The following is a 16,309-nucleotide window of genomic DNA, read 5'->3' as shown; positions in this document are numbered from 1 at the left end:
CCACTGCGATCTGTAGATCTGCCCTGGTCTCCCTACTGACAAACATTCTGACTAAGTTTTATGTAATTCTGGTGTGTGTGTGTGTTCAGGTTTAACATCTTTTTCAACAATTTTTTCAGTCATATAAATGATGGTGTCTGCTTGCAGCAGTGAGCACAATGCCCATCTTTATAGTGCTTCCTCACTGGAATATTACGCCATAGCAACGTGGCATGATACTCCACCCAGTCACATTATACTGACACCAGGCTGACCAGTCCTAGCACTATCATTAATGCTAAGCACCAAGCAAGGAAGCTGCCAGTACCATTTTTTACGTCTTTGGTATGACACGGCTAGGGATCGAACCCATGACCTCCTACTGGAAGCGGATGCTCTACCACTAGGCTACCGAGGCTGTAGACCATTAACCTAAGTTTTCAATGATTTGATCTTGTGACATAGCTTTTTACCCAAGTGGCCAAGCTCTTAATTTATCTTAGATTTTAAACAGGCAAATATTCTGAAAAAGCCTCATGAAAATCAGACATAAAATGTGGCTTCTTGGGTGTTAACAAAGTCTTTTTTGATGTAATGTTGTAACCTAGTAAAGAACCTTCAGGTTTTACAGCAGTACCTATTGTGTAGTGACAGGCTAATTCCAAATTGTGATCATACCTTGTTTGAGACGCAACAAAGATATGTCACTGCATGATCGACTTTATCATTTTATCATCATGACTTCCTGGTCCTACTTAAATTTAAATAATATCTCTGCTATTTATTTGATCAAAATGCTGCTTATCTTGCAACCTTGAACATGTTGAAGATACATACAGTCTAAAAGAACAAACATTTTATCCATTAATACACTGACAGATTAAGATCAATCAAGGTAACATGCAGTTATGCTGCCGATAGATACACCGATAACATACTGGCTATAGACAGTAAGTAAAATAGTCTTTTAATTGGTACATCTCTCCATTTTGTTTGTCCAAACTATTCAGTATTAGTGTAGGTTATATGCCAAAAGATTGTGCACTTTGTAGAAGAGTTTTTGTTTTGTATGATTCTTGCGTGTTATATCATAATATTACAATTCTGATGTAGAACCCATCGCTGCATGAAGTATTTAACAAAATATAGCCCGATTTTTATGAAAGTTTATCAGTGGAGATTTTCATTGTACTTGTCATAACTTTCTTATTTTTTGTTTAATTCTAAAAATATTTTGTACAAATATTTGTCTTTTAAATGCCAATGTAATACATATATTTGTTCAGTGTTTTTTGCAAAATTACTGGAGCATGTCAAACTTTATTGATTTATGCAATTCTGCATGTAAAACATGTATGACCTATTTTGTAAAAATGCATGTAAAAAACAAGGCTGAAGCCATGCAAACTAGAATTGAAACAAAAGTCGATAAAATGTCAGTGTAGACATAAATAAAATTTTCTGAAACTTTTTAGTTGACAATTTCATTGCAATTTTCTCATACAATGTCCTGAAGCTTATGGCAAAAACCACTGGACAGTGACAAATTGTACTCATTGCTAATATGCACGTATTCATTTGTAGATATTGAAAAATACTTTATTTATAAAATCATGCAGATGATAGCCAGTAAGACGTTCATATGAAATAAGGCAAAGTGTCAAAACCAGCTTGACAACTTTGTTACAACTAAACTATTCAGTAATCATAAGAAAGTGGAAATTCTTGCAAAAGTGTTCAAATAGGGAACAAAAGTTGCCGATTATGCCTCTGCGGTCACACTGAAAGTAGTCCATATCAGTATATAGTGCTATTTTCCTGCCTAGTAAAAGTAATTTTTATGTCAGATATAAGCTGTATTGATCAGAATGTGTGTGGATGATTTAAAGCTATGTTACGTCTCACTGTTCCAAGTTTGTGTAGAACCTGCTGGGTTGCTTCGTAGTGAATGTAGGTACCTGCTGATGTCTTCCTACGCAATATTATCGTTCTTATCATGTATCTCAGTCACGTGACCATGTTTCACTGCATTATGGAAAACCCAACATTTTTTTTTATTTATTGATTGTCTTTAGACATACCTTCAAGACAAGGACTCTAGCAAGAAGCGAAAGGCTATAAATGCTGACACTAAGATGCATTGCCATTTTATTTTGAAAATAGTAGCGGAGACATTCAGTACATTCTTACCTATAAAGAAAAACTCTCATTTCGTGAAAATTGCTTCAACCCAGGTAAAACTGGTATTTTCTTACCAGAATTTTATTATGAACATCATTTTAAGAAGACAGCTTTTTGAGTACTTACAACTGTTCCTTGAAAAGTAATAGAAATAAGAAAAGTAAGATAATAACCGTTCTATCAAACTTTTGCAAAACTGCTGACAATTGACTTATTGTAACCAAAATTATATTAATTTTTAAACCTTTGACATTTCTTACAGGCGCAGGTAGTAATTTGCTAGAAAACTTATTATGATACACAGAATACGACAGAAGGATACATTTAATTTCGTATTTATTAGAGAGCTTGAGTAACAGAAAAACATTAATACATTTGATGGATTCTAAAACTTTTACCGGAAGATAATAAGGTGCAGCGGTTGGCGAGAAAGTGTTTCCCTTGCAGTGAAGAGAGAACATGATCCAGTTGCTCAAAGTTACTTATCAATTTTAAGTCCCTAAAGAGAAGATTACAACTAAATAGAAACAAGGAGCTGCGTTCAATAAACACTTGATGCCCCCGGTGGCATCCTTGTCGATACAAAGCAACCTAAGTCCAAAACGAGGTAAAGGTCAAGGTCAAACTGAGGTCAGGTGATGTTTGAAGATGAGGAATGGTCACAGGTTACATCTGTATTAGTATCAATTCATTCTTGTAAGCGGTATTGATGCCAGACAAAACAGTCCCATTTGGTTAACCAAGAGATGGCCCATGTAAAGCACCTGTCCCAGATTGAAATGTAACCTTAAGATCATTAAGATTAACATTCTCACCAAGTTTCATAAAAATGTGGCCATAAATGTGGTCTCTAAAGTGTTCACTAGCTTTTCCTTTGATTTCACCTGGTGACCTAGTTTATGACCCTACATGACCCAGATTCCAACTTTCTTAACAAGTTACATGAAGATACAGTCATAAATTAGACCTCTATATTGTTAACAAGCTTTACCTTCGAGTATGAACAAGCTTTTCTTTTGATTTGACCTGGAGACCTAGTTTTTGATCTAAGATGACCCAATACCAAACGCGTCCAAGACTTTATTGAGGGTAACATTCTGACCAAGTTTCTTTAAGATTGGGCCAAAATTGTGACCTCTAGCTTGTTAACAGTCAAATTGTTGACGACAGACGGATGGCGGACACTTTGTGCTCAGATGAGCTCAAAATTTGATTTTACAAAAAAACAACAACATTGATTAAAGTTACAACAAGAAGCTGCATTCAAAAAAAGCTTGATGCCCCCGGTGGTATACTTGTTGATAAAAAAGCAACCCTAGTTCAAAACGAGGTCAAGTTCAAGGTCAAACTGAGGTCAGGTGATGTGTGAAAATGAGGAATGGTCACAGGTTACTTTTGCATTAGTATCAAGTCATTTTAGTAATGGGTATTGATGTTAGACGAAACGGTCCCATTTGGTTAACCAAGAGATGGCCCATATAAAGCAACCTAAGTCCAAAATGAGGTCAAAGTCAAGGTCAAACTGAGGACAGGAATGGTCACAGGTTACATCTGCATTAGTATCAAGTCATTTTAGTAAGGGGCATTGATGCTAGACGAAACCATCTCATTTGGTTAACCAAAAGATGGCCCAAACAAAGCAACCCAAGTCCAAAATGAGGTCAAGGTCAAACTGAGGTCAGGTGATGACAGGTTACAGGTTACATCTGCATTAGTATCAAGTCATTCTAGTAAGGGGTATTGATGCTAGACGAAACGGTCCCATTTGGTTAACCTTGTACAGATGGACGAACAGACGGACAGGACAATCACTATATGCCTCCCGCATCAGTAGATTCTGGGGGCATAAAAAAAGAAACATATAGGTTTATTCAAATGAAAAACAATACCTATTTCATCCGAAATTGAAATAGAAAATGAACAGATACCCAATGACAATACTGAAAGAAACCAGTACTTGAAGGGAAAACTTGGCTAGGAGGAAAGAACTGACTAGTCAGTTTTTTCCACAGGTAAAAATCTGACTAACTAGTCAGTTTCTTCCATATCAGAAAACTAATTCCAAGAGGGGGGGGAACTGACTGGGGGGAAGAAACTGACTAGTCAGGTTTTCCCCGGGGGAAAGAAATGACTAGTCAGTTTTTTCCCCATGCAGGGAAAGAACTGACTGGGGGAAAAACTGGACTGTTACACCAGGTCAAAGTAGGACTGCTCTCCATACTTTGTATAGTCAAGCTAAAAATACCTCCAATGGAAATCAACCATGTATTAATCACAGAGCACTTGCTAAAGTTGACCAAACATTTTAAACAAACATGTTTCAAAATTATTGAATATCTTAAATACAGACTTTGTTTTTTGTGATAATTTTACATGAAGTTGATTTTTGAATTTCAGATAACCTTACAGTATTGTCAGTAATATGATCCTTATATTGGTACCAGGGAAATGAGCAGCCATTAAAAATGAGTTACCAAATCAATGAGATCTTCCTCATTACATTACTGGTATGCTTAGGAGAAGGAAGTGACGACCTGTCAGAAATGTTCCACAATGACATATTTATGCCAAACATGGGACAAACTACTTGGAATTCCCTCAAATTCTGCTCAGATATTCAACAATGCTTTTGCACTGATCTCGGTCCTAAAAAGGGACTTCGAGTGGACTGCCAGGAAAGAAATCTGACAAATATTCCGAACAAAGTCCCACTTCCCACTACACAGCTTATATTAGCTAATAATCTTATTTCTTCAATTCCTGACAACATTTTTATGAACTACACAAACATGACAGTTTTAGACATATCCTTCAACAGGATAACTCAGCTGGGACCAGGTGTCTTCAAGGGATTAGCAAACCTTGAAGTTCTGAAGCTTGAAATGAACCAAATAAGGTATATAAATACTTCAATTCATTCAAAAGCATTTGAACCGATGACCAAACTAATGACGATAAATATTCAACAAGATTTACCTGATATCTCAAAAGAGGAAAGATATCCAATAAAAGCTTTGGAATATTTAACAGCCCTACAAAACCTTGCTATGGATGGACTGCCAGAACAAGCATTTAATCAACAATTCCTCAAACTAAAGTCTCTGAAAACTCTTCAGCTCGGTGGAATTAGAAGAAGATGTAATATCAAACAAATCTCTCAAAATATGTTCAGGAATATGCCAAACTTAATCAATCTGACAATACAAGGGTGCAAATTAAAATCTGTCCAGAATCGAAGCTTTGTTGAAATACCGAAACTTGAAAGACTTGACGTCTCCTATAACGAACAATTGGAATTCAAAAGTCTGGCAAACATTTCTTACGGTTTGCAATTTACTAACATTCAGACACTGGCTTTAATAAAAATTCATGAAACTTTTGGTGATTGTACGATACTGACTGTTGAAAACATACGACATTTCTACAATACGTCACTGAAGTTTCTTTTTTTAGACTCTAACAGACTTTCTCTGTTTGAAAGCAAAGCTGTGGGCTATATTCCTGGCAGTTTGGTTGGTCTGTCATTGAAAGACAACAAAATGATGTATGGAAAGTACCTTATCCAACTAGCTATAGATCAAGTAAAGTATGGTATCTTTGATAATTTAAAAATCTTTCTTATTCCTTCACAAAGAGTTAATCATAGTTTCAGAGACTTGTTTAAAGACTTGGGGCTCAATGAAATACTTGACACATTCTTACATCGGAGCAAACAAAAACGCTCTTTAAGAGAACTTGGAAGGCGCAGTTTATCAAAAAAAGACCTGAAAAGTCATGAAAGAAATTCCACATCTTCCTACTCGACAGATGTTATGGATACAAAAAAGGATGCATTTGTAATCAGTGCACAAGACCTTGGCAACATGATGAAGTATTTCAAAGACAAGTGCAAAACCTGTCAAAACATTTTGCCAGAAATTTTACCACTGCCGCTCCCACCAAATCTTATGTTTGTCGATTTGAGCAACTTGCGAATTCGCACACTGGTCACGCCTCTCTGTTTCTGCGAAAACAAAATACAAACTGTACTCCTGGATAGGAATACATTTTGGTATTGGAAAGGACCACTACTGGGATTAAATGAATTAACACAATTACGCATGTCATGGAACTACTGCGAAGGAATATCTTTAGACTTCTTTCATTACTTTCCAAAACTTCAGCTTTTGAACATCTCAGGAAACTACCTTGGAATTCCGCTAAGTACAGATAATGATGGGATGATATTCCGCAAACTAGTAAAGTTAGAAATTCTCCATATGACTGACAATAAAATTAAATATTTGCCAGCAAATATTTTTCAGGGACTAAAGTTCCTTCGAGAGTTATATCTACAATCAAATCTATTAAAAATCGTTAGCTGGAAAACAGATCATATGTGGAAACTAAAACTGGTTGATCTGAGGGGAAATCAAATTGTAACCATCCATGAAAAAGTACGCAAACAGTGGGATCAACTTGCTTCAATGGGTTCTTTTGCAGTCAATTTGGCAAATAACTCCTTCAGATGCAACTGCAAATATTTAGACCTGATATCATGGTTTTCAGAAACGAATGTGAATTTGATTGACTATCACGATTATACATGCAAATTTGACAATGATACCCTTGGACATTTAGTTAATGCAAAAATAATTGCCAAATCTTTAACAAAAGAATGTGCTAACTATTCCAAAGTAATTCTGATTTCTTCTTTGGCGATTCTTTTCGCACTGATCATAATGGCTACTGGGATAGCATATCGCTACAGATGGACTCTGCGTTACATGTATTACTCAGCAAAATTCAAACTCAAAGGATATAGCCCCGTGAATACTGAAGAGGGAGATTTTGAAAATGATGTCTTTGTGTCTTACGCTGATGGAGATGGCACTTTTGTTCGTCGTCACCTAGTTCCTGAACTTGAAAACAATCGTGGACTGAATCTACTAGTGCATGATCGTGACTTTAGAGCTGGAAATTTTGTAAATGACAATATTATGCATGCTGTTATAACATCGCGAAAAACACTGATTGTCATGTCTCGATATTTCCTGCGAAGCAAATGGTGCTGCTACGAGATGAACATGGCTAGACTGGAAGGTATCAAAACTGGAAGAGATGTGGTCTGCATCCTTATGAAGGAAGAGGTTCCCACTTCTGGCCTGCCCCTTGAAATCATGGATATAATAAGCCAGAAAACATACCTTGAATATCCAAAAGAGAACGAGAATCATTTGCAACAGTTTTGGGACAGACTAGCTCATGCTATCAAACACTAGCAACATCAAACATGTGTCTATTCACATGTGTATCTATATATCTATAGACAAGAATTGTTAAGATCTGTTTCAAATATGCAGCATACATAAATTCAAACTGTTAAAATGTTTGAAGTTTTGCTGCAGAAATAAAGTTGTATTTGACACTTCCTGAAATTCATTGTTAAATTATGCCATACTGTGAAATCATTTAAATTTGCTGACATGAAATTTCACGTCAACGGCAAAAATGACAGTTTCGCACGGGCTTTAGTTTGCATATTTTCAATTTAAGATAGAATTAAAACAATTTTTTTTTCTTCTGAAACCGCCAGCATCACACATGTCACTTTCATGTACCACTATCAATAAAAGATGCCCATTTATGACCTTGTTAAAAAAAACAAAAAAAAACAAAACAATATGATAGTCCAGCTGATAATTAATTGTTGTTAACTGACACTATGGTTAGGTAAAGTGTGAAAGAGTATCAAAGGATCAATTAAAATAAAATGAGTTTGAAGTCTTATTATGAATGCGGCTTGTAAAATTACTCTAAAACAACAATGGCAGGTGCAAATAATTACGAAGCTGCGTCGTTACAATTTCACTAACGCAGTGTGACAAACTTTAAGTTTGTGGACGACAAATAAATTTATACACACATGAATTCAAACATTTTCATAGCTTTGTGTCAAGGGTTAAATGATAAATAAAAGAAATATTTCGTAGTATTTGAAGACAACGACACCGATCGGTATAAAACCAGCGTAAGAAAATGAAGCATTCGAAAAAGAATAACCAATTAATTTAAATAATTTAATCAGATTTCATAATCCATTTTGGTAAAAACTAATAAGTTCATATCAAGGCAAGCAATTAACTGTGACGTTTTGAGAAAATCTGAAATACGCAAGTCTTAAAAATACACATATTTCGGACAGGAAATAAATTCGGATAACTATACTAAATGGTTAAATAACAGTGTGGTCTTAAATCTGCTATTCATTCATAGTGCAAAATAAACGAAAATTCATCCTGCGCAAACAAAAATGATTTCACAGTATGTAAAATGTTATTTTAGGTAATATTTTTGATGGTACTTATATGTTATCAAATATAAAAAGCAATTACAGTAAAGCTATGCAGATCAATATATCATTTAAGACAACTCCAAAGATGCTGATCTGGAATAAAACCCTTCAAGAACTCAACATATTTTGTGTGAATAATTGTCTATACGACCGCTTATCATCAACTTCTGCCAAATGGTTTCAGAAGAGACGTTGTCTGAAGGTAAGTGTGAACAACATACATATACCTATATCATACAGACTGACTACAGAAAATTAGTGATCACAACTGCTCATGGAAGCACTTTGTGCTAAGGTGAGCTAAGACAATGTCTTGAAAGAGTTAGTCGGTGATACGGATATTCTTCAAATTATTTAAAAACCTACATTCTACCCAGGTTTTCACAAATATTTATCAGTTTTGACTTCTTCTGTTATATCTCTATCTCAGTATTGTACAGCCAACTGAAGCAGCAGATTCAAATTATTCACCTTTACCCTGCTAAATTTCTATAATGAACTTGTCCATCTTTCAATTTGGACAGTACCACTAACTGTTAAAAGGGTTGATTACCAAAAATATCTCGACTGAATGGCGAACAGTGCAGACCATAATCAGACTGCACATACGTACAGGCTGATCTTGGGTCTGCACTGGTCGCAAGGCAGAACCACTTGCTTCCAGCAGGCTTAGGGTTAAGCTTTGATAAGAGTTTGTGATTTTATACAGGGACGTAGGAACAAGTGGGTGGGGGGGGGGGGGGCAATAATTTGACCGAATATGGTAATTATCTTAGCGTTTTTATGGCAGCGAGTCAATTTTAGCTGATTTTCATAATGTGTGCCCCCAATCTGAAAATGCTTCCTACGGTCCTGTTATATGTGTACACATTGGTGTAATAAATCCCTACAGATAAAAATAAGCATCTACTGTCTCGTAACTTTAATTGAATCACTTGCCACTGCTATACTTACACTTTAAAAAGTGCAACTTTGCTTTTACATGTAACTTGAAAGTTAAAAGCTGTACTTCATGAACGGCTTGTAATGTTCTGAATTTGAAACCTCAGACATTTATTGAAAAACAGGATATCTAACATATTAATCATACCCATACAAGTAAGAAATCATAATGTCTGCCTTATCTGTAACTTGAGACTGGTATCAATATACTAGGCACAAGTATGTTCAGCTCTTGTAATAAATCATTTCTCTGATCTACAATACCTTACCTGTAAATTGTAGCTGAGCACAAGTATATTTAGCTCTTGTAATAAACTATTATTGTCATCTACCAGTATGTTACCTTACCTGTAAATTGTAGCTGAGCACAAGTATATTTAGCTCTTGTAATAAACTATTATTGTCATCTACCAGTATGTTACCTTACCTGTAAATTGTAGCTGAGCACAAGTATATTTAGCTCTTGTAATAAATTATTATTGTCATCTGCCAGTATGTTACCTTACCTGTAAATTGTAGCTGAGCACAAGTATATTTAGCTCTTGTAATAAATTATTATTGTCATCTGCCAGTATGTTACCTTACCTGTAAATTGTAGCTGAGTACAAGTATATTTAGCTCTTGTAATAAACTATTATTGTCATCTGCCAGTATGTTACTTTACCTGTAAATTGTAGCTGAGCACAAGTATATTTAGCTCTTGTAATAAACTATTGTTGTCATCTACCAGTATGTTACTTTACCTGCAAATTGTAGCTGAGCACAAGTATATTTAGCTCTTGTAATAAACTATTATTGTCATCTACCAGTATGTTACTTTACCTGCAAATTGTAGCTGAGCACAAGTATATTTAGCTCTTGTAATAAACTATTATTGTCATCTAACAGTATGTGACCTTACCTGCAAATTGTAGCTGAGCACAAGTATATTTAGCTCTTGTAATAAACTATTATTGTCATCTGCCAGTATGTTACCTTACCTGCAAATTGTAGCTGAGCACAAGTATATTTAGCTCTTGTAATAAACTATTATTGTCATCCGCCAGTATGTTACCTTACCTGTAAATTGTAGCTGAGCACAAGTATATTTAGCTCTTGTAATAAACTATTATTGTCATCTGCCAGTATGTTACCTTACCTGTAAATTGTAGCTGAGCACAAGTATATTTAGCTCTTGTAATAAACTATTATTGTCATCTGCCAGTATGTTACCTTACCTGTAAATTGTAGCTGAGCACAAGTATATTTAGCTCTTGTAATAAACTATTATTGTCATCTGCCAGTATGTTACCTTACCTGTAAATTGTAGCTGAGCACAAGTATATTTAGCTCTTGTAATAAACTATTATTGTCATCTGCCAGTATGTTACTTTACCTGTAAATTGTAGCTGAGCACAAGTATATTTAGCTCTTGTAATAAACTATTATTGTCATCTGCCAGTATATTACCTTACCTGTAAATTGTAGCTCAACACAAGTATATTTAGCTCTTGTAATAAACTATTATTGTCATCTGCCAGTATGTTACTTTACCTGCAAACTGTAGCTCAACACAAGTATATTTAGCTCTCGTAATAAACCATTTTCGTCATCTACCAGTATATTACCTTACCTGCAAATTGTAGCTTGTATCAGAACTAAGCACAAGTATCTTTAAATCTTTCATTAAATCATTTCCGTGATCTTTGTTACCTTACCTGTAAATTGTAGCTGGTATTAGTGCACTAAGTACAAGTATGTTTAGTTCTGGTAAAACATCATCATCACTGTCTTCATCATCACCTGGCAATAAAACATTATCATTAGACTAAGTATGATTTCCCAATAGTATCCCACTATTCAGTCTAAACCATATTTCGATATGAAAGGATAAGAAAACATTATTCATTTAGTTTGCCTCAAGAATATTTCAAAATCCCCGCGAAAAATGTCATTTCTTGTTCACGTCTGACCTTTTATCTTGATACAAATTGCCATCAAAACTGCTGAAAAATCCCAAATTTATTGATGGCCTGTCCAAGGTAACTGGGTAGATAATTTTTCAGTCTCAATCATGTTGTGACCACTGCAGGGTAATCTACTCACCAAAATCGATCATGCTGTGTCAAGCTTGTGGCCAAAGGCCCAGACATGCTCCAGTTAAAGATTCTAAACCATTAATACTCTCACTGTGACCTTGACCTTTGACCTACTTACTCCACAGGTATAGCTTACTGACCACGAGCAATATTTCAATGAATTTTGACAGTCATATGGCAAAGCATTCTAAAATCAATAAAAGTGTTTAATTGGAAACTTTTTCAGTCTACAGGTCAATGTGACCTTGACCTTTAATTTCTAAATCCAAATTTTTTCTCAATTTCAAGTAATTCGAAGACCACTTCTCCAGAGCAACAAAGACTACCTGACTATTTATCCAACTTGGTCAAGATAATATGCTCGTAGACACACTTTGTCTGGTTTACATTGGATTAAAAATGCTTAAGTTATCAAGCAGATAGTGTCTCTGTTCCAAATACTAAGTAATTCAAGGGCCATAACTCAAGACTTGTACTATTCTGTTAGTTATTCAACTTGTTCAAGATACTATGCTGATAAACACTGATCACCTGTGAACATATAATATGTCATGATTCATAGGCATCATCTAGTTATTTCATCACATATAATTACATGTATCTATATAAATACAAGCCCGCCCGCTTAGCTCAGTAGGTAAGAGCGTTGGTCTACGGATTGCGGGGTCGCGAGTTCGATCCTCGGGCGGGGCGTATGTTCCCCGTGACTATTTGATAAACGACATTGTGTCTGAAATCATTAGTCCTCCACCTCTGATTCATGTGGGGAAGTTGGCAGTTACTTGCGGAGAACAGGTTTGTACTGGTACAGAATCCAGGAACACTGGTTAGGTTAACTGCCCGCCGTTACATGACTGCAATACTGTTGAAAAACGGCGTTAAACCCAAAAACAAACAAACAAACTATATAAATACAATGTAACCTGGGAACACAATAATCATGCATTGCATTTTACATTAGTAGTTACCTTTAATTTAAGATGCCACTTACCTTCTTCAGGAGGCAGGAATGAAGGTCTTGGTACTTTATTGAAGAGAGAAAATGTCTTTACATAAGTTATAGGGTTGTCAAACTCCACTGAGAAACTCTTTAAAATATCTGAAACAGTAATAAAAGTAGAAATAATGTTTTAAGTACTAACATTCATATGAAAGTAAAGAAATGTTAACCCTTACCATGCTGGACATGATTGGTTCTGCCTTTGCGACCAGTGTAGATCATGATCAGCTGCACATCCATGCAGTCTGATCATGATCTGCACTGTTCGCTATTCAGTCAGTATCTTTTTGGTAAGCACCCCTTTAAACAGTTAATGGAACTGTCCAAATTGGAAGATGGACAAGTTCATTATAGAAATTCAGCATGGTAAGGGTTAAAAGAAACAAATCCAGCAAGACTGACATTATCATATTTAAGGTGGGACAAGTAAAACTGTTCTATGAAAGTTAAATATTACTTTAACATATCAATAACATGAAGCACTGAAATTTATTAATATGAATTTCCATTCACTTATAACTGTTATTTTTCTACCTTAGGGGCCATTTACTGATTGCAGAAACTCATCCGTAGTAGATTAACATCAAAAGGACCAGGGTGTTTTTGAATTTTACTCAATATTTATATTCTGAACAAACAAGGCAGATGGACTAACAAGTGACCATGTAGCCAACAGTCAAGCAGGCCAAGTGGCCTACAGGTAGACAGACTCACAACAAACCAGAAGGCCTACAAGCAGACAGGCCAATGGGGACCAAGTGGCCTACAGGCAGATGGGCCGATGGGAAACCAATTGGCCTACAGGTACATAGACTAACAACAAACCGAGTGACCTACAAGCAGACAGGCCAATGGGGACCAAGTGGCCTACAGACAGATCGGCCAGTGGGAAACCAAGTGGCCTACGGGTAGACAGACTAACAACAAACTGAGTGACCTACAAGCAGACAGACCAATGGGGATCAAGTGGCCTACAGACAGATGGGCCAGTGGGAAACCAAGTGGCCTACAGGTAGACAGACTAACAACAAACCGGGTCACCTACAAGCAGACAGGCCAACAGGGACCAAGTGGCTTACAGGCAGATGGGCCAGTGGGAAACTAAGCGGCCTACAGGTAGACAGACTAACAACAAACCGAGTGACCTACAAGCAAAATGGCCAATAGGGACCAAGTGGCCTACAGGCAAATGAGCAAGTGGGAAACCAAGTGGCCTACAGGTAGACAGACTAACAACAAACCGGAAGGCCTACAAGCAGACAGGCCAATGAGGGACCAAGTGGTCTACAGGCTGAGGCAGATGGGCCAGTGGGAAACCAAATGGCTTACAGGTAGACAGACTAACAACAAACAGAAAGGCCTACAAGCAGACAGGCCAACGAGGAAACAAGTGACCTACAGGCAGATGGGCAAGTGGCCTACAGGTAGACAGACTAACAACAAACCAGAAGGCCTACAAGCAGACAGGCCAACGAGGGACCAAGTGGTCTACAGGCAGATGGGCCAGTGGGAAACCAAGTGGCCTAAAGGCAGACAGACCAACAAGGAACCAAGTGGCTGAAAGGTAGACTGACAAGGCAGTCTGAAAGACAGCTAAATCCCCCACCACTGTAATGGATAGCGAAAGGGTAAACTTTTGACCTTGAGCTGTGACCTTTACCTTGAACTGACATGGCTGACTCATAAATTCTGCACATCATCTTGATGAGGTGATCATTTGACCCAAGTTTCATGAAAATCCTTTCAAGGGGTTTAGGAGGTACAGAGCTCAAACCTTTGACCATGAGTTGTGACCTTGACCTTGAGTTGACATGGCTGACATAAGTTCTTGAACAGGTGATCATTTGACCCAAGTCTGATGAAAATCCTTCAAGGGGTTTAGGAGATACAGAGCACACATAAAATGGAAGGCTAAAACCTTTGACCCCGAGTTGTGACCTTGACCTTGAGCCAACATGGCTGACTCATGAGTTCTGCACATCACCTTGATGAGGTGATCATTTGACCCAAGTTTAATGAAAATCCTTCAAGGGGTTTAGTAGATACAGAGTGGACACAAAATGGAAGGCTCAAACCTTTGACCCTAGTTGTGACCTTGACCTTGAGATGGCATGGCTGACTCATGGGTTCTGCACATCATATTGATGAGGTGATCATTTGACCAAAGGATTACAAAATTCCTTCAAGAGGTTTGGGAGATATAGAGCGGACACAAAATGGAAGGCTAAAACCTTTGACCTTCGAGTTGTGACCTTGACCTTGAGCCGACAAGGCTGACTCCTGAGTTCTGCACATCATCCGGAGGACGTGATCATTTGACCCAAGTTTGATGAAAATCCTTCAAGGGGTTTAGGAGATATGGAGCGGACACGAAAGTGTTACAGACAGACGGAAGGACGGACGGATCGAGACCATTCCTATAACCCCCACCACTTGTGGCGGAGGATTAAAAATCTAGGGACCAAGAGGTCTATATGCAGACAGACTAACGAGGGACCAAGTGGTCCACAGGCTAACAGATCAATAAGGAACCAAGTGGCCAAAAGGCGGACAGACCAAACAACAATATTGTTACATTTCATCTTCTGCAAATGGTCACATAACAAACATTTCTCCACTAAGAAAGTGTTAATGTTCAAACTACCTCATACATTGTATATCATAGTTCGCAATTATGAATACTAAGAGCCAGCAAAAGCTCACCACATTTTTGTATGTCCACAACAGCCACATTAAGCACCCCATCCTGATGACCTGTCACAGATATTCTCCTAGTGTTGTTGTTGTAGTACAATACATCCAACCATAATACACTGCAAAGTTATCAAAAAATCAATAACAGATCTGTATCTCTGTAGATTGGGTAATATTTGCAGTGGTCTTATTTTTGCTAACTCAAAATATTTGTCTATATTATTTTCAGCCTATCCTAAAACACGAACACTCGTCCCTTGAAATTTCTTAACACTGCAAATAAGGCTGCTAACTATAAAATCACTAAAGAAAGTCTATCCAAAAATTACTCCATCTATTATTATTGAATGTTTCTCATTGCAGAGTTGGTGCAGCCGTTCTGCGCAGGCGCGGAATTATTATCCATTGGAGCGCACAGCAAAATTACTCAATTTTTTTGCATGTCCGCATGCATTTAGTGTATCAAATGCATAATATACTGACTAGAGGTTAGGGTTAGTATCACCATGGTTACAAAATATATACATTTAAGATATTTTCTTTCAAATTTAGTTAATTCGGTATATACCGAAGTCTGTAATATATCACAGGTGCACCAACTCTGTATTTAGTCACAGCCATTATTATTATTATTATTATTACTATTAGATGGTGGAGGAAGACCCTTGGTGCCCCTGCAGGTATTATTTCAGACATAATGCAGGCACCTGGCTAGAACCACTAACCTTCCGTAATCTAGTTAGATGGTTTCCTCAAATGATGAATTCTACATAACAAGCAAGGTTTCGATCAAACCAACATCAGTTATTATTTTACTAGATTTATATAGCGCCCTTTTCATGATAAACACATTCAAAGGTGCTTACATATAGTAAACGCAGCCAGACAGGGCGCGAAATTCATCCTCTACTAGTACAGACACAGAGCGAGATAAAGCCACCAGAAGAGATAGATTAATCCTTTTTAGATACAGGCCTGCCTAGCTCTTTGCGAATAGGCAGTCTGGTTCTTTAACGTGCCACGTGTATAGCACCGATACAGGCGAAGCTTCTTTCCTGGGAAGAACCAGTACAGGCTTCTTAGGTGAGTGACACTCTGGAG

General features: G+C 37.0%; 2 protein-coding genes across 2 annotated transcripts in view; one reads left to right on the top strand and one right to left on the bottom strand.

Annotated features, from left to right (window-relative positions):
• LOC123533145 (KICSTOR complex protein kaptin-like) overlaps window positions 1-16,309 on the bottom strand; it is a 40,855-nt gene that overhangs the window by 17,551 nt on the left and 6,995 nt on the right. The window contains exons 7-9 of the mRNA XM_045314783.2: window positions 15,218-15,327; window positions 12,506-12,613; window positions 11,134-11,218 (exon numbers count right to left, since the gene is read on the bottom strand). Of these exons, the coding sequence (XP_045170718.2) occupies window positions 11,134-11,218; window positions 12,506-12,613; window positions 15,218-15,327 (303 nt within the window). The remainder of the gene's footprint in view (window positions 1-11,133; window positions 11,219-12,505; window positions 12,614-15,217; window positions 15,328-16,309) is intronic.
• LOC123533134 (toll-like receptor 4) lies at window positions 795-8,614 on the top strand. The gene is made up of 2 exons (XM_045314773.2): window positions 795-929; window positions 4,558-8,614. Exon 2 carries the CDS (start codon window positions 4,626-4,628, stop codon window positions 7,419-7,421), a length of 2,796 nt encoding a protein of 931 aa, XP_045170708.1. The 5' UTR covers window positions 795-929; window positions 4,558-4,625; the 3' UTR covers window positions 7,422-8,614.

This window comes from Mercenaria mercenaria, chromosome 1, assembly GCF_021730395.1.
Source record: "Mercenaria mercenaria strain notata chromosome 1, MADL_Memer_1, whole genome shotgun sequence".
NCBI classification, from domain to species: domain Eukaryota; kingdom Metazoa; phylum Mollusca; class Bivalvia; order Venerida; family Veneridae; genus Mercenaria; species Mercenaria mercenaria.
Note: the sequence above shows the minus strand (reverse complement) of the source record. Positions and strands in the feature narration are given on the sequence as shown.

Coding starts and splice junctions, on each gene's coding strand:
- LOC123533134 (XM_045314773.2), top strand. CDS start 4,626: ATGAGTTACCAAATCAATGAGATCTTCCTCATTACATTACTGGTATGC.